The sequence below is a fragment of the Catharus ustulatus genome, chromosome 11 (genome assembly GCF_009819885.2).
Source record: "Catharus ustulatus isolate bCatUst1 chromosome 11, bCatUst1.pri.v2, whole genome shotgun sequence".
Taxonomy (NCBI): domain Eukaryota; kingdom Metazoa; phylum Chordata; class Aves; order Passeriformes; family Turdidae; genus Catharus; species Catharus ustulatus.
The window spans coordinates 14674438-14692898 of record NC_046231.1 but is presented as its reverse complement, the minus strand read 5'-3'; the positions used below and the strand labels follow the sequence as shown (position 1 = coordinate 14692898).

Here is an 18461-nt window from a genome sequence, read left to right as displayed (position 1 = left end):
TCTAGCTCTTACTACTCTTGAAACAACCTTTCTGCATAATGAGAATACAGGAGTTTAATGTTTTTCCCCAACTGCAGTGAAGAACCCTGGGTGATCTTAGGAGGCACAAAATCTTAGTGTTATGTTTGCATGCAGCTCTTGTCAGAGTTCCAGTTAAGGCCCACCAAAATGCTCAACTTCTGTACTGCTGTTTGTTTGTATGGATGGATTTAACACAGGTATTGTGAGATCCTCAAAGTCCACATTACTTATATTGAATTAAGATTTTATCTGAGCTGTGCCTCCTGCTATGGCTCATTCAGCTGAGGAGGGAGTGCACAGTGCCTCTTGAGATTCACTCAGAGTCCTACAGTGCCAGAGGTGGTAGCAGGAATTGAACTCCAGGCTGCTTACAGGAGGCATACTTGCCTAACCCCTTTATGTCCTTTTATTCAGAGGAGTTTAGACTTGAAGTAATAGTAGTTCAATATGAAATAAGTGCAACTTATAGTCTTATGCTTAATTCTTAGTACTTTTTCTTACTGGAAAAGTTCTGCAGTTCTCAAATGTAATTCTTTCTTTAAGGTTGGCTTTTTTGTTTTAACAGTAATTTTGTACCTCTAAAATTTATATCCACAGACTGCCTCTGGTACTGCTAAACTATATGAAATGATTAAACAAGCTCAGTAAGGAATAATACTGCTGTGCACCTTGCTAGTGGGATTTGTGGTCTTTGAGAAATGGGAACATATGTATCACTTAATCTCTCATCCTTGCTTTCCTTCTTTTCCAAGAAGCTGATACAATTGTCTCACTGCTGGCAGGGTTTTGTGACTGCTTTGGTTTGCAGTGGTGATGGGCTTGTGGAGACCTACAGCTCTTAGCTCCTGTTTTCTGAATGTGATTGAGACTGTCAGGAAAATTAATCATCAAACACCAGAGGTTTATGTCCAGAGACAGAGGAGTCCTTTTTGCTTTATTCAAATAAAGGGACAGGCCATGAGGCATTCCCCTGGGATCTCTCAAATTTTTGGAGGACGCAGCCTCCTTTTATCCTGTTTTCCTGGCCGTATTTTCCTCTCTTTCCCCATTGACTGAGGTACTTGAGAGGCACAGACTTCCCAGAACACCTGATACCTGAGATTCCCCTCTAGTGTATAACCTTCCCTTTTAATCTTTAATTCTTAGAGAATTCATAGTTTTTCCCCATTGCTTCGTTCATCTTCCAATACCCAATTTCATTTATCAGCAAACCTACATTTTGTTTGTAAAGGCAAATAATTTTTTCAATTTATCAATCATTGAAATCAATCCCATTGTTTCTTCTCTCAGTGCTAGTCTCATCATTCCTCTCAAGATGAGTTGGGTGTTTCCAATTGGGCAACTTATTCTGTAGGCTTTGTGCAGTTGTTAAATATGTTGGATGGTGTGCAGCATTCATTTTCTTGTTTTTACAGCAGGAAGGTGAAATGGAAGGTGAGGCAGTCGACGCTATTGTGGAGGAATCAGAAACTTTCATTAAGGGAAAAGAGAGGAAAACCTATCAAAGACGCCGTGAAGGTGGGCAAGAAGATGATGCTTGTCACATACCACCAAACCAAGCAGATGGGAGTGAAGTGGTGCAGGATGTCAGCAGTGGGGTGCAGATGGTGATGATGGATCAGCTGGATCCAACTCTTCTTCAAATGAAGACCGAAGTAATGGAAGGTGCAGTGCCTCAAGAAACTGAGGCTACTGTGGATGACACACAGATCATAACACTTCAGGTTGTTAATATGGAAGAGCAGCCTATAAACCTCGGTGAGCTTCAGCTGGTCCAAGTACCTGTACCAGTGACTGTACCTGTTGCCACCACGTCTGTGGAAGAACTGCAGGGAGCTTATGAAAATGAGGTTTCCAAAGGGGGCCTGCAGGAGGGGGAGCCCATGATCTGTCACACCCTCCCTTTACCAGAAGGCTTCCAAGTTGTGAAAGTGGGTGCAAATGGTGAGGTGGAGACACTGGAACAAGGTGAACTGCAGCCACAGGAAGATCCCAATTGGCAAAAAGATCCAGACTATCAGCCACCAGCCAAAAAAACGAAGAAAAACAAAAAGAGTAAGCTTCGCTACACTGAGGAAGGCAAAGATGTGGATGTCTCTGTGTATGACTTTGAAGAGGAGCAGCAGGAGGGTTTGTTGTCCGAGGTTAATGCAGAAAAGGTGGTGGGCAATATGAAGCCACCAAAACCAACAAAAATTAAAAAGAAAGGTAAGTTCCCCATCTGCAAATGGATTTTGAAAATTCTGTTGTTGTGGTGATTGCAGTGTGATTGAGCTGAACGAATATGTTCAAGTGGGAGGAGAGCAGACATGCCCAATGCTGCTTGCTCACGATGCAATAGTGCTTGACTGCAGTATTTCTTGGTCACACCTCCCTTCTCCTCTCTATAGGCTGACAGGGAGATCATTTTTCCATAATTATGATACTGTGACTGGCATTAATATTCTCATACAACTATGATTGAAAAGATTTTTCTCTTTACTGTACTACACATGTAAGTTAGTGTGCATGTTTTATATCAGGAGCCAGTGGTATAATGCATTCTGTGGGCTTTTTCCTAACCAATTACTCTATCAGGTAGATGGTGCAAAATACAGTAATAAGTACGTTTGATTTTTGTTAAAACTGTAAGTTAAAGAGCCCTATTTAGAGTGCAGAAGGAACTTTAAGTGCTGGCATACCAGTGAAAATTGAATCCAAACCAGCCACAGGCGGTGCAGTTGGATTCAGTGGTGCAACCTTGCAGTAGTTACACCCCCAAGAATCTTTCCTCTTATGCTACACAGTAGATCACATTGCTGTCAAAGACTAAAGATGATTTCCTTCATGACCAGGTGTAAAAAAGACATTCCAGTGCGAGCTGTGCAGTTACACTTGTCCGCGTCGTTCCAACTTGGACCGCCACATGAAAAGCCACACCGATGAAAGACCACACAAGTGCCATCTCTGTGGCAGGGCTTTCCGGACAGTCACATTGCTGAGGAACCACCTCAACACTCACACAGGTACTCCTGGTTTTGCATACATGGTTTTTGTAGAATCTGCCATCAGAACAAATAGATTGAAGATAGATCCTTCTTGTATTTCTGCTTCTTATGGGACAAGCTGAAAAAAGAGGAAATGGTGTATTTGTTTTCTGCCTGGCCAGGTCAGGTGCACAGCTTACCCTGTTCACAAGTACAAAATTGATCCTGGGCTTGATCTCAAGTTACCTGAAATTAAAGAAATGTTCTCTTTACCTTGGACATAAGCACTCGTGTTTTCAGCTTGTTGTGCCTTACTGAAAAAAAAAATTAATTCATAATTCCTCATTTTTTCTGCTTACTAAAGTTATGTCTAGCTAGTTTCTACTGTGTAAACAAGCAAGTGGTACAAAAATAAAGGAGTCTATTTCCTCACTGAAAGGATATTAATTTCTAAGATCTTAAATCTATTAGTTATTTATACAAAACCTCTGACTTCCGTGCATTCTGTTGCTCTAATTTAATCTTTCAGAACATGAAAGGAGTGTTGCTAATTCACTTTTAAAGCAAAAAAAAATTAAAAATCCACAAGCAGCACTGTCCCTTATTTTCTTGTCACTAAATATGTGTGCACTGTCTTCCTGTGCTGCTGCACACCTTTAGGTACTCGCCCTCACAAGTGCCCAGACTGCGACATGGCCTTTGTGACCAGTGGAGAGTTGGTTCGGCATCGCCGCTACAAACACACCCACGAGAAACCATTCAAATGTTCCATGTGTGACTATGCCAGTGTGGAGGTATGGGACTTGTTACAGTGCTGAGCACTTCAAAGCTTGTTCACCATCTGTTCCAAACTCTGTTTGTAGGCATTTCCTCTTTGACCATTTGGTTGAAAGGCTCTGGGCAAAAGAAGTTATAAATCAGGGCTGCTCTTAGAAGCAAGTGGTGGGGTTTCCTCAGTGAATCAGAAAGCAGTTTGAGATCACTTGCAGAAATTCTAGGTGATACCCATTTCTTCTTTGGGGACTATGGTTGTCACAGTTTCTTAAATGATTTGTCCTTTAAGCTGATTGCAGGAATTGCAGTGTGCTTCATGTTGCAGGAGACAGACATTTCCTGCTGCAGTGGGATGTCCTTTCAGTCCACAGTGCCCTCCCATTTTAGAAACGTGTTCTGCACATCATCTGTTTATGCCATGAAGGTGTCTGTAGCTAAAACTAATGAACCTTTGTCTCAGTATTGGTGAAAAGCAGCTTTGCTAATGTTAGATGATAGCTTAATTTGCCTGAGCAGATTAGACATTCTTGAATGCCTTCCCTCCATGCAGTATTGTTAGATATTTTATTGGACAGCTTTTATATTGTGAAAGGAAATTTGAGCCAGATGATGAAGAACATAATTTTAAGAAATGGGATGTCTGCAGTGGAAGAAGGCTATAGTGGGAGAACTTGAATAGGGGCTCCAGGGTTTTTTTTCCTGCCCACGCTATGCCTGCAGTGCTGTCACTTCAGGTCCTGTGGTTTGAGTTCTGAATAAGTTATGTTGCAGAGGTTTTCATAGTATAAATTAGGAAAGAATAACCAAGTTGGTCCTTATGAGGTCATGCTGCGTTTTGTAGGCATGAGTTGGTGATTAAGCAGTGTGATCAGGCTGGAATAGAAAATGCCATACTGTTGGTGTTCTTGCTTTGAGCTGGGTTTGTACCTTCTAAATAAAAGCAGGAGAAGAAAAGAATGCTGCTTCCCCACACCACTTCCCTGTGTCTCTCCAGGATATTTTAAAATTTTAGGGTGTCTTTAGATGCTGAGATGGTCAATAACAGTAAGGTGAGCATAGAGTCTAAATCAGGCTTTGTTGAGTGTGGGAACAAGAATCAGGCAAGACTGGGAGTGAAGCTGGGAGCTGAGGTAGAGTGGGCAGGAGCAAGTGGCTGTGTGCAGTGGGAAAATGGCACTGAAATGTGCCTGTTTGGTTTTGTGATTAAGTAACTATAAACTGCCTTAGACTCTTGTAGTTTTGGCAGTCTGGCCTGCTCATCTGTGCTAACTTCAGTCTTGCTCTTGGCGTCCAGGTTAGCAAATTGAAACGCCACATCCGTTCGCACACCGGAGAGCGCCCGTTCCAGTGCAGCCTGTGCAGCTATGCCAGCAGAGACACCTACAAACTGAAGAGGCACATGAGGACCCACTCTGGTAACTGATGCCATATTCTCTCAGTGTCAGAATGCTGAGGCTGCAGTGTCAGCTGTACAGCAAACAAATACTGTTGTGTAGTTTAATATAAAACCTTTATAAAGTGCATACCTGAAGAGAGGGCACTATGTTTTATAAGCACTTGTAAATGTATAACCTGATTAAATTACTGCACTGAGAAATGAGTTTGGAGGATTCTGATTTCAGGTTGACTGTGAGGTGATAAAATGCAGGCACCTCTGGTATGAGCAGAAGAAACTTCTTCTGTTTGCAGTGTTCAAGTTGAAGGTTAGAGCCATTTGCAGTTTCATGCTTCAGTGCATTTTTAAAAGCATCTCATGCATGTTAGTTCATAAAGATGCTATTTTTTTTCTTCAATAGGGATTATTTTAGCACAGAACATTACTGCAGTGCCAAATTAATCATATTGCCAAAATTGAAGGGGGGAAGATGCCCTTTTATGTATACATGAACATTCAGAACCTCCACCCCAAAAATATCTGATGTCACTTGCTCTCTTCTGGGAGCCTGCATGTAGGTCTTGCCTGCATTTCTCAGAGTGAGAATAGTTTAACTTCCTTAAGGATTGAACTTTAGTTCCTTTGTAGAAAGATGCTTACTGGAGCTATAACTTACAGAGAAAGATGTAATTGAGCGCTTTGTTGAATTACAATTTCTGTTGTCTAGCTGTGTGTTGCAAGTTTCTGGGAGGTTGTTTGGGGCTTCTTGGTGAGATTTCTTTTAATAAAAGTACTTGTCCTATTTTTTCCTTTTGCTTCTGAAGGAGAGAAGCCATATGAATGTTACATCTGCCACGCTCGCTTCACTCAAAGCGGTACCATGAAGATGCACATTTTGCAGAAGCACACAGAGAATGTGGCCAAATTCCACTGCCCTCACTGTGATACTGTTATAGCGAGAAAGAGTGACCTGGGTACGTGTGTCCCAAACATGGCCATGTGCTGAAGATGGTACAAAACTTCCCAGAATCAGAGTTCACATAACCCAACTGCTGTCTCTTAACCCAATAACCAGTCTGGTAACTGCACAACATGAAGCACAGCTTCACATCTGGGGCTGGTAACACACACCTTTAGCTTATCATAGCTGCTGCAAGTTAGAATTTTCAGTTTCTTCTCTTTATCTGAATTTCCCCCCCCCCCCCCCCCCCCCCCGCCCAAGTATCAAGGTAAGTTACTGTTTGCCCATAGATGCAAGGCATTTCTTGAACTTGGATTGAGATTTCAGCAGCATGAGGGTTGGGATGTGAAAAGCAAGATCACTTGACATAACCTCATACACATTGGAGGCCATTAAGTTTCATGCAGAGATATTTTCATCAAGTTAAAAGGTTTCAATTAGACCAAGTATTTAACTTTCCAGGATTTGGAGCTGTGTGCTCAAAAAAACCCTGAGTCCTTGCAGTAGGACATTCCTGATCTAGTGAGCAGTACCCAGTGGGATTCCAGCAGGCAAGCTCTTATGTTTCTGAAGGTGACAAACAATATTGTGCCCAGAGCAGCTGAGGGGAAGGAAGGAGCCACGATTTGGCAGAACTTTCTGTCTTTAAACAGAATTATCACCAAAGTAATGGGAAGGCAGGCTCCCTTCCAGTAAAGACAAGTGCTGCTTGGAGAGGCAGTTTGAGAGGAAGACAGTTGATGTCAGGAGCAAACAAGCTGATTTACAACAGAGGAAAACTGATGTTAGCTATGAAGAATTTTTCTTCTCATAATGCTTTAATCTACCCTAAGCTGCCCCATGCAGCTGTGGTATGCTCTTAGTTGGAGGATTTTAAAGAAGTGACTAAAACCTCTGATGGGGATTATCTGCTGGTATCCCTGTTGCCTTCTAGTCCTGTCACTCTGACTTCTAATCCTGCAGAAAATCCTGTTTCCCCCCACTGAATTACCTGGCTTCTGGCTGTATCCAGGCAATTCAAGTTAGTCTAAAACATAACAGTCTGCAAGACACTTTAGTTAGACAGTCATGTGTCATCAAATTCAAGTATCTTGAATCAGCACAGATTGCAACTAATAACCAAAACTGAATCCTGTGGAAAATCTTAATGGAGTTTTTCTGTCTAGGAATGGTTCTAATTGGTTTTACTTGCAAGTCCTTCAGGTTTCTAGTTGAATCCTAAATTAACTATTCCACTCTTTTGGCTGAGCTTGGGAGGGAGGATCACTGAAGGACTGTGGGCTCATCTTTCATGCTTGGAAAGCCATGGTGGTGGAAACTTTTGATTCTTTTTCCTGTAGGTGTCCACTTGCGGAAGCAGCATTCCTACATTGAGCAGGGCAAGAAGTGTCGCTACTGTGACGCTGTGTTCCATGAGAGGTATGCCCTCATCCAGCATCAAAAGTCCCACAAGAATGAGAAGCGCTTCAAGTGTGACCAGTGTGATTATGCCTGCAGACAGGTAAGCTGGGGGGCACTGACACCCCTTGGGAATGCTAGGACAGGAGCTGAAAATATGGGATGGAAATCTTAGCTGTTAGCCTTGACCAGCTGGCAAGATCAAATCTACTGTCTAAATTTTTTTGAAGGGTGTTAAGGAGAGTACAAGTGGCCTTTTCTTAGTGTGATTCTGTCCTGTGGAGATTAACCTTCTAATTCACAACCTTGATGTACCTATTGACAAAAGGATGAGAGCCCATATAGGATGGAAGTAACTAGCACTAAATATGCCATCAGTCAAGATGTTCTTGCATTGCTGTGAAATCATTCTTTTCCTGATATTAACCATAAAACTTTGGCCTCATTTTAGCTGAAAATTCACTCTTCTGTATCCATTTATGTGAGTTTCCATTTTTCCTGTCCGTGCCAGGAGCGGCACATGGTCATGCACAAACGGACCCATACTGGAGAAAAGCCTTATGCCTGTAGCCATTGTGATAAAACCTTCCGCCAGAAGCAGCTCCTCGACATGCACTTCAAGAGATACCACGATCCCACCTTTGTCCCTGCTGCCTTTGTCTGCTCCAAGTGTGGCAAAACATTCACCCGCAGGGTAAGGGAGTATGCTTTCAGTTGGGGAGGATTGAGGTGGAATGAGGCTTTGTTAGACAAGGGGAGGGAAGTGTTTACCCAGAGGGAAAGACAGGTGAGATATAGGGTAAAATATGAATATTTTAATAGAACCCTCCTCTCTGAGAGGGAAAGAGGAGAGAGAATTCAGAATTGGTGTTGACATTATGAGCAGTGTGGAAATGCAGCTGTATTCATGAAGTTAATCAATGAAAAAATAATCTCTTAAAAAAACAAGGCAAAAGACATGGTTACCAGAAATATTTTTGAACCAGAATGTCTGATCTTGAATTCAAAGCACATTTTAACTTTTCTTGTGTTTTCAATCTTTTGCTGAGTAGAACACAATGGCCAGACATGCTGATAACTGCTCTGGCCTAGATGGTGGGGAAGGAGAGAATGGAGGAGAGACAAAGAAAGGCAAACGTGGCCGAAAGAGAAAGATGCGTTCTAAGAAAGAAGATTCTTCTGAGAGTGGTAAGAACAGCTTGGTACCTTCTGAGAATTACAGGTCTGTGATTCACTGTGTGTGTTAGCTGCTGGTTTGCCAGTTCTGCAGGTTTCTTCTGGCACTTGGAAGGGTTTTGTCTGGTTGGCAAACACAGAATATAGTGATACATGGCCAAGTACAGAGGGATGTACTGCCTGTGAGGGGTAACACAGATCCTGCTGTCCCAGACTTGTTCCAAGACAGTAGTTTAAAAAACTGTCTGACATCCCTTGTCAGCTGTGCCATTCCTGTCCTGCCTCTGTGGGAAACTCTGGTAATTTTTTTCAGAGTCCCAAAATAGGCTGTGTGGTTCTGCAGTGCACTGCTATGGAATGTTACTTGAGCCTGCTTCACCATTATTGGGTGGCACTGAATAGTTTGGCTACTTCTGTGGAGGAAGGCTGGCAACATCCAAGGGAATAGTGGAGATAAATACTATATGGAAGGAAAAACTCAGTCCTAGTCCTGTCTCCTAGCAGGGGAAAATCTTCATCATGTCTTCAACAGGAAGAGCCAAGCAGAGTCTCAAGACCAACCAGTTCAAAGATGATTTTGCTAAAGGAGTGTTGCTGATTAGCCTTTTATCTGGAGTGCTTTATGTAATTAATCAAGGGGTGTGTTGGGAGAACAGGGATGTTTCTGGCTAGGCAACATGTATCTGAAAATCTTGCATGGCAGACAAGTTTTAGGATGAGTATGATCAACTGATTTGCAAACCTTGATTCAAAACCTATAGAAATTAATGCTTAAAACTCATGTTTGTAAACGTGTTTGGAAAAATGTATTAGGTGAATTAAGCACATGTAACTACTTGTGTTTTTAAAACATGAGAAGATCATGCAGGTAAAATAATTGGTGGAGGGTAATTCAAAATGTGGCATTCTGAAGTATTGCATTCTTTGTATCTGATTTGAAATTTTCTTGGGAGTTCGGCCTGTTCTAAAAACTCATTTTATTTAGTTGGTTTAGTCTGGGTTTAAAACGATTTTTAGGAGGAAGCTTGTCAAAAGTCAGGCTTGTTAATGAGCTGATGATATTCAGTGAATGATGCCCAGGCTCTGTGCTGAGAGGATCCCTTCAGCCTCAGTGGAAGTGACAAATGTGGGTTGACCTCAGGAATAATTTGATAGATACGAAGAATTGACCAGTGAGAGCTGAGTAGCTGTAAGAAAGATGTGCCAATCACTTGCTTGAGAAATTGCATCATTCACTGTTGTGTCTGGATATCTGCAGTTTCATGAGGCTTGGCAACTACTAAGTTTACCTTAGAAAAACCTAAAGTACAGGAGCAAAACTGGGATGAAATAGACCTATATGTATTAATGGGGGGGGAAAGACCAAATAGTGAGTGATAGTTTTGTCTCCTGGCTGCCCAACATTAGACAGAATGTTAATTGATAGACATTGAGTTAAAGGCAGAATGTAAAGAACCTCTAAAAAAGTGGGACCTGAGAAGTCCAATAAATTCTTTATAGGGGATATCCCTTGAGTGACTGTAAAACCATGCAGCATCTGCATGCCTCAGTGTGGATTGGGGCTTTTCCCTTTAGTCAGATAAAATGAAATATCCTTGTGGCCCATGTATTCTTGACTGAAGCTACTCCTTCAGCAGCCTTACAGATTTAAGAATGGTCATTTTGCTGTCCAAACAATATTATCCTCTCTGCTCTGGTGTTGCCCAGAGCATTCTGAATGTGTCGATGGCCCTCACCTATTAACTTTAAGGAGTGTTCTGAAGAATAAAGTGTAGAGCTTGAGGGGTAGGAGACTGGCTCTTGGATGCCTGTTGGGTTCTTGTGTTTCTCAGAGATCCTGGAATGCCTGCTACAGCAGTTTACAGGGGATGTACCTCTTTTGTCCTCTTGCCCCTCTATTTTCCCCACACTTTCAAAATCACCTCATCCCCTCCCCTAAATATCCTGTTAATAGTCCTTTGTGATCCAAAATGGCCTTCTTCCTGCATCCCATTGTGTCCCAGCCAGGAATTCCCCAACACCCCATAGGATCAAAGGTTATCTCATGAGTTGCTTCCCATGACTCATTGGGATGGGTTTCACACATGGTGGATGTCCTGGGAGTGTCCTGGACAAGAAGTTAGTTCCTCAGAAGTTGTGAATTTGGGCTCCCACCTTTCATTGTGCAATACTGTGCTCCTCTGTGTTGTGCAGATGGGACTTGGATGGGCTGCTGGACCCTCTGATAGGTTTGGGAGTAGCCCAGCCTTGTGTTATTTGGTCTCTCTTGTGCTGCCTTCTCTGAGCTCCTTTGTGCATGTGCAGAGTAGCTTTTACAACATAATTAAATTGCCTTTTGCTTTCTGAAGGACAGCTTGTTCTATCTAAGTGAGGATAACAGATTAACAATCTGTGACAACAGCATCAGAACAAAGGCCTTACTTGCCTTCTTTTCCAGCAGAGCTGACTCCTTCAAATCCATCCCTTTTGGATGGGATTTGAAGATGCTTCTTTGCAGATTATGTGTTTCATTCTTGTTTAAACTAAATATTTATCTGACATCCTTTCTTGCAGAGGAAAATGCTGAACCAGATTTGGATGATAATGAAGATGAGGAGGAGACAGCAGTAGAAATTGAGGCTGAACCAGAAGTTGAGCAAGAGGCTCCTGCACCACCTCCCAGTAAGAAAAGAAGAGGAAGACCACCAGGCAAAGCTGCTGCCCAACCAAAACAATCCCAGCGTAAGTCACTAATTGAAGTTACCTTAACCTGCTTGCTTGAGCGCCTTTTTCCTTGGATTTGGCTGTTCTTGCAGATGTGATCCCTTGAAATGAGATTATTTTAAAAGTAGGTAACTGTATTTTTCTCTGTATTACTAAGAACTCACCTTGAAATTTGTTGCAAGGGTTTTCCTGGTCGTGAGGGAATGTGACCACTTCAGGCCACGCTGAAAAAGAAAGGCTGTTACTTTCTGTTTAGTATTGTTCCATTTCATGGTTTTGCAAACTGCTTACTCTTTTTTTGTACCAGTTATGGTATCTCTGCTGACAAACAGACCTGAAAACAACTGTCAGTAAAAACAGTAATGGTATTCTTGCCATGTTAGCTTTTGCTGGTATTGCCACAAATGAACTTGTTTCAGGCAGTTAGTTCTGATTAAGGACCAGTGCAGGTGTTGTTTCAACTCCACAGGGATGTGGTTAAGAATAGACATGTAACTGTGCAAAGTACAAGTAAATAAATTTTAGGCTCAAAGTAGGACAGGAAATTAGTTCCTTTAAGGAGTGGTGGCTTCCTCAGTGGCTTGGCTGTCTGCTCAGTGCTGAAAAGTGTGGCCTGTTTTCTCTCTGGGATTATTCTGTAGAAACATTTTATGCTGAATTTGTCATCACTAAATTCCCCTGAAGTTAGTTTTTCCTTAGGCCCATATATTGATATGGGGTTTGGTTTCGTTCATTATTCTACAAAATCCATTGTTTGAAAAATGTTTTAGTATGAAAATGCACACTGGAACTGTTGTTCTGGGAGCCCATCCTCATCAAGGGTCAAGAAAGTAGATGTTCAATGCTTGTGTGAGTGAGGTGGGATGAATTGCTCTCCTGCTTGTGGCAGTGCTTGCTGTGGGCCTCACCTTCCCTTGCCATGGAATAGTCTTAAGGATCTACCAGAGAGCTGCTTGAGGCATGCAGGCTGGCTCTGGAAACAATAAAATAATCTGTTTCTCCCTCCTCCTCCTCCTCTGTTTTTACCCTTCCAGCTGCAGCAATCATTCAGGTTGAAGACCAGAACACTGGTGAAATTGAAAATATCATAGTTGAAGTGAAGAAAGAACCTGATGCAGAAACAGCAGAGGAAGAGGAGGAAGCTCAGCCTGCTGTAGTGGAAGCTCCCAATGGAGACCTCACCCCTGAGATGATTCTCAGCATGATGGACCGGTGATGGAGGAAGACCACGTTGGCTGACTGAACTGGCCTGGGCTGTGTTTAAGCGGCTCAAATCTATTTTTTTCCTTTAATCTTTTTTCTTGGCTTTGGGAAATGCATCATTTTAGACCATTTTACCAAACATACTGGGAAAAAAAAAAAAAGATGTTTAGAATGTGATTTAACTAGAACTTGCTGTTTTATGTTAGCATTACAGGATCATGGAACATTAGGAAATATTTTGGAGTCCTTGAGGGTTTCCTCTGAAATGCTTGATTTAGTTTTGCTCTAAACTGCATTGTAAAGCTGGTCCAAGGGCCGTGTTTACATGCACCAAGTTTTAATATACAAAAGTGGAAGCCTTGACTAGAGTATGTGGAAAACCACTCCGGACTTGCCCTTCCAGTTCCCAGAGTCCTTGAGCCTCTTCTCTCAGTAGTGTTTTTAACTGTAAATGCAGACTTGGGAGGGTTTTAGACTTTTGAAATTTTTTTTTTTGGTTGGTTTTTTGTTTTTTGTTTTTGCTTTCTCCCACTGAGTAGCTCCGGTTCTCCAAGTCGGCTGCACATGGTAGTTTTGGCATGCTCCAACTGGTTTCTGTCCTTAATATGCTTTGCTTTCTGCAAAGCATTTCTGTAATGGTCAAGCTTGTAAATAACTTTTTTTTTTTACATTTTAATCTTTTTCCATTAATTAAGAGGTATGCAAAAATGCAGTTTAAAGATACCCCAGTATTCTAATTCCTTTCAAACTAAGTGACAAGAGAATTGATAGAGTGTAAATGTTGGAAAAACTGTTGATAAGGTAGAGAAAAGATGTACCCAGACTATTGCTTGCAGAACAAGAGAAACCCACATGTGAAATCTGGTTTTGAAGCACAAAAAAATTGTATTTGCTAGAATCTTAGGCTGGCTTGGGTTAGAAGGCACTTACAGGCCGTTAATTCTATCCCCTGCCACGATTCACTAGACCAGCTTCCTCCAAGCTCTGTCCAACCTGGCCTTGAACACTAACAGGGATGGAGCAGCAACAGTTTCCCTGGACAACCTGTGCCAGGGCCTCACCACCCTCACAAGGAAGAATTTTTTCCTAATAGCCCATCTAACCCTGACATCTGTCAACTTAAAGCCATTCCCTGTTGTCTCTCCATTCCCTTGCCAAAAGTCCCTCTCCAGTTCTCTTGTAGGCTCCCTGCAGGTTCTGTAAGGCCACAATTAAGTCACCCCAAAACCTCTTCTCTAAGCTGAATAACTCCAGCTCTCTCAGTCTTTCCTCATAGGAATGGTGCTCCATCCCTCAAGTCATGTTTGTGGCCTCCTCTGGACTCGCTGCGACGGTTCGATGTCCTTGTCCCAGGGGCCCCAGAGCTGGATGCAGCACTGCAGGTGGGCTCTCACCTGAGTGGAGCAGAGGGGCGGAATTCCCCCTTCCTGCTGCCCCAGGGCTGTGTATGCAGCCCAGCACACACTGTCTCACCCACCAGTTCCCCCAAGTCCTTCTCCGCAGGGCTGCTCTGGGTCTGTTCATTCCCAGCCTGGACTGATCCCAAGGGTTGCCCCAGCCCAGGTGCAGCACCTTGCACTGGGTCTTGTTAAGCCTCATGAGATTCTCACGGGCCACTTCCTGAGCTTGTCCAGGTCCCTCTGGATGGCCCAGTCCTTCAGGTATGTCACTGCACCCTAAGCTTGGTGTTACCAAACCCGCTGAGGGTGCACTCATCCCTTCATCTATGTCATTAATGATGATATTAAATAACACTGGTCCCAGTATGGACCCCTGAGGGGCACCAGTCAGTGCTGTCCATCTGGAGTCTGAGCCATTGACCACTGCCCTGTGGATGTTATCATCCAACCAATTTGAAACATATAATTAACCTTTCTGAGTTATAATTTCACAAATACATTTTCTTTGCTCTATCTCGTAGTTGTATTTTGTGTTTATGAATCCTATGTTAAGACAAAAGTGGTGATTTTTAAGTGGGTCACTGCAGCCCTCAACCTGGGCCAGGAAATTTTATTAATAGGTCAGTAATTCTACAATTTTTGAATCTCTGATAAAGACAAAAAAAGGAATAATGTGAAATACAAATGATGCCTGTATATGAAATGTCACATGTTAAAATATGTAAGCTTTTTATAGAGCCTCAGTCTTGCTGATTTCAAACAAATTTTTCTTCTATGTATCGCTTTTAAGAGAGCTATCAGTTTAGCTATCAGACTCTAGGTTGATGCATTTTTGTACTTAGCTGTACTGTGTGATATTTTTCATTATTTTAGGAAGCCAACATGGGGAAAAAATACTGTTATAAAATATGTAATGGGGTTTGAAAGCTGGGAAGGAGAATATACTGCTGTACAGCTAATAAATAATAACGGATTAACACGTGTGCTCACCGGCTGCTTTCTTTGTGTACATCACCGGTGCGACCTGGCAGCCATCTCCAGATGGAAAAGCTGCTCTTCCCAGAAGGATGCTGTCATCAGGGACCAGCTCCCTTCTCACTGCAGGTGTTCTCTCTGCCCCATGCCAAATGCAAGGTACCATCCATGACCTTAAATCAGGGTGTGCTTCCCTGTGTGTAGAGGAGGGAGGATGTGAAATGCAAATGTTGGCATTGGCAGCTTGAGCTTGGAGTAGTATGGGAATAGTTGTTGCTTCTGTTTGTTTTGACTGTGATTTTAAATGGTTATAGCTGATGGTTTAGTCAACAGGAATATTGTTTCATTCTGAAAAATGGGATTGATACTTGGAGTTTCTGTGGTGGTTTTTTTTTAGTTACCTATGACAGCTTAGTGTTCCAGCTGTTGGGAGTCACTGCAGGTTGAGGATAGAACCTCCTACTGCTGGTACAGGAGTCACTGCAAATGACACTGCTTAGGAGTCTGTAACCAAGCAGAAAAGTTGCTAATTCTGATTTTACTTGGTGTTTGCTGCCTCCTTATTCCTGATCTTGAGAGATGGGCCTTCTATGACTTGTCCAGGAAAACTTGTCTGGAGGTGGAAGCTTGGAGTCCTGAGCAGGCTGGAGGTTTGTTGCAGCAGGTGGGAGAGGTTGTCTAAGGGCTGCTTCTCTGAGAAGTCAGGTCTGGCTGAGAAATGGGTAAATCTTCCAAGTGCTTTACCAGCTGGGCAAGGAGCTTGTGTACTCAGAAGCCAAAGATGCTTGTCTGAGGCAGTGCTGAGGTGGTTTTACCTTTTTTTGCACTTTGTGGTGAGTGGAAAAACCAAAAGTGTCCTTGGGATCTGAAAGGAGAACCATCATCTCTTAAACCCTGTGTCTCAGCCTGGTGCTGATGAGTGGGGTGTGAACGATGGTGCAGTGGGTTTGTTTGAGATGTTGGCCCAAGGAGATGTCACACATGTTCCAGCAGAGACCTCCCTTGGTCTGTGAGTGTTCCATGTGCAGCAGCTCATGGTGTTGTACCCAGGCCAGGGTGACACCAAACCAGGTGCTGCAGCTCTCCTAGAATTCAGAAGAGCTAGGGGAGGTGGCTGTGTGTGAGCAGCTTAATGGGAGTCCAAAAGGAAGAGAACCTGAGAGGTGTATTTGTCCAAAGAGCACAGGTGTGGGTGGTCCCAAGCGGCCTCTGTAGTGTTTGTCTGAGGAAATACCACTCCATGAAGGGTTATGGGCTGTGACCATGTGCTGGCCTCAGGCTTTGTCCTTTAAACCCTTCATGTGCCTGCCCCTGAGGTAGCACTGCCGGTGGCTTGGCCATGACAGCTCAGCCGTGACAGCTCAGCCAGGGTGGGTGGCCCTGGGGCTGGAGCAGAGCATGGCCTCACCTTTAGCCACACCTGGCTAGCCCCTCCCACCAGACACAGGCCCTGGCAATCCAAGAGATGTGGCATCCATGTACCATGCATCTCTGGGGTTGAGGTGCCTGTTTCTGTATGGGGGTCCAGATCAGAAAGGTGTAGGAGCAGCAATGCTGGGGCCTTGCCATGATCTCCTTGGCAGGCCTTTTCCAGTGCCAGTGTTCCTGGAGCTCTGGGCTCTTTGGCTCTCTCAACCCTAAACATAACCCTAGCCCTTAACCCAAGTCTGAGGAGCAATTTCTGAGCAACTCTTATTGTGATCTGATTCTAGAACTTTCTTCACAGACTCCAGTAGAGGTTTAGTGAGGATAGAAGCTGTCATCCTGTGGCCATCCTCCTTTTTTCCCTAGCCTGGCGTGTTACCTTACGCTCTGCTCAGTTGACCTGGTTTTTCTGTGCTTGCTCAGTCAATGGTCCTGCTATGCAGACTGGGTTTTATTTGATTTGAGCTCAGGCTCCTGCCTTGGGCAGGGATCTCTGCTTGTGCCTCTTGCAGGTTTCTGGTTTGCCCTTGGAGGAGCTGTTCTGGAGATGCAGAACAATATCCCAGCCTGCAGCCAAGGACACGCATCCAGGGCAGCACCCAAAGCTGAATATGGACAGAACAATTCTGCTCAAACCAAGAGCTGTTATCAGTGCTGGAAAAGCTGGGCCTTGTCCTCTGAGTGGAAAGCCATGGCTGGGCTGGATCCAAGAAGCATCACTGCCTCTGCCAGTGGCTTGGCCTGGCTGCCATCCCTGGTGCTTGGGCTGTTGTTCTCTCCTGGACACAGAGGAGGTGGGGTGATCCAGACATCCTGATATGCCTGGGCTTGCACAGAGGCAGGGACACTTGTGCACAAGGATGTCTTGCCCTGGAGTATATGTCCTGCTGGTGCTCAGAATGTTCCAGCATGTGGGAACCAGTATTTTGGGAAATGAGCCTTGGATGCAGCTTTCCTGGAGCTCCTCTGTGCTTCTAGACTTCTACAGAAGCCATTTTGATTTGTGAGAGGGAACAGCTGCTCCCTCTGTGTCCTGAATATCCTTGCATGACAAAGCTAGGAGATGGTGTCCTTTTGAGAAGTTCACATACCAACAGCCTGGCCTCTTCTCATCCTGGAGAAGACATGGATCCAGCCAGGACTGCTGCTGGTGGCTGCTGACTCCATGGGGTGGTGAACACTCTGTACCCTTCATCCTGCTGGTGCTCATCCATCTGCTGACACAGCTCAGGAGGCTCGAGGAGGTGCCTTGGCAGAGGCTGGTCCTTGCCCTGAGCTGTGTTCTCCCCAGTCACCTCCTCAGAAAGAGCTTTGTGCTGTGGCTGGGCTCTGTGAAGACACTGTCCCTGCAGGGAGATACTTCCTGCCTTCGCCTTCACACAGAAGGTGGTTTCAGAAGCACTGTGACCCCGAGTGCATGTGGCAGGAGGGAAAAGTCACCCATCCCTTCCAGGGATCATCTTCTCCTGAGTAATTCGACCTCTGGGAAAGCTCAGTGAGCTCCTGGTTGGCAGATTGCAGCCTGGAGCTTGGAAGTTTGTCAGAAAGGGGCAATTTAGGGGAAGAAGGCAGCTGTCACCCTCCATCCTGGTCTCTGGTCACAGAGACCCAGACTGCTGGTTGAGAGCAGCTCTGCCTGAGCCTCCAGTGAGGCCAAGCTGAGCCAACAGTGGGAAATCCTGAGTCTGGTGAAGCTCTGCACTTCCTGGTCCAAAACCTTCCTGGATGAGTGATGGGGTTGATGTACTCAGTCCTGTTGCTCCAAGGAGGTCACCTGGCTTCCACCTCTTGCCCTTGCTTTGGGACAGCAGTTTTATCACTTTTGCAGAATGCCTGGGGCATTTCTGTTCTGGAAAAGCCCTTCCTTCAGCATCCTGCCATGGACACCAGCATCTATCCTCCAGAGAGCAGCCTGCAGTGGTTTCTAACACCCTTCTCCATTAGCTCCCCTTGCAGATTCCCAGTGCAAAGTGATGGAGCTGGGCTGACTGCCCGGTACTGGGAAGGGTAGACTTGCCCTTACCCCACTCACCGACCATCTTCAGGCAGAGATATCTCCATGAAGCATCTCAGGAGGTAGAGAG

The 18461-nt window shown here is 44.2% G+C and overlaps 1 protein-coding gene across 4 annotated transcripts in view; it reads left to right on the top strand.

Moving 5' to 3' along the window:
* The window catches only part of CTCF (CCCTC-binding factor), a 35150-nt gene extending 20194 nt beyond the window's left edge, over positions 1 to 14956 (top strand). For 3 of the 4 annotated variants that reach the window (XM_033069620.2, XM_033069618.2, XM_033069619.2), the window contains exons 2-11: positions 1437 to 2229; positions 2856 to 3026; positions 3648 to 3781; positions 5056 to 5176; positions 5961 to 6110; positions 7438 to 7598; positions 8007 to 8189; positions 8548 to 8683; positions 11225 to 11392; positions 12409 to 14956. In XM_033069620.2, coding sequence (XP_032925511.1) covers positions 1449 to 2229; positions 2856 to 3026; positions 3648 to 3781; positions 5056 to 5176; positions 5961 to 6110; positions 7438 to 7598; positions 8007 to 8189; positions 8548 to 8683; positions 11225 to 11392; positions 12409 to 12590 — 2187 coding nt within the window. In that variant the 5' untranslated portion in view covers positions 1437 to 1448 and the 3' untranslated portion in view covers positions 12591 to 14956. The remainder of the gene's footprint in view (positions 1 to 1436; positions 2230 to 2855; positions 3027 to 3647; positions 3782 to 5055; positions 5177 to 5960; positions 6111 to 7437; positions 7599 to 8006; positions 8190 to 8547; positions 8684 to 11224; positions 11393 to 12408) is intronic. The other variant, XM_033069621.2, reaches the window with a different exon arrangement.
* The last annotated feature ends 3505 nt before the right edge of the window (positions 14957 to 18461 follow it).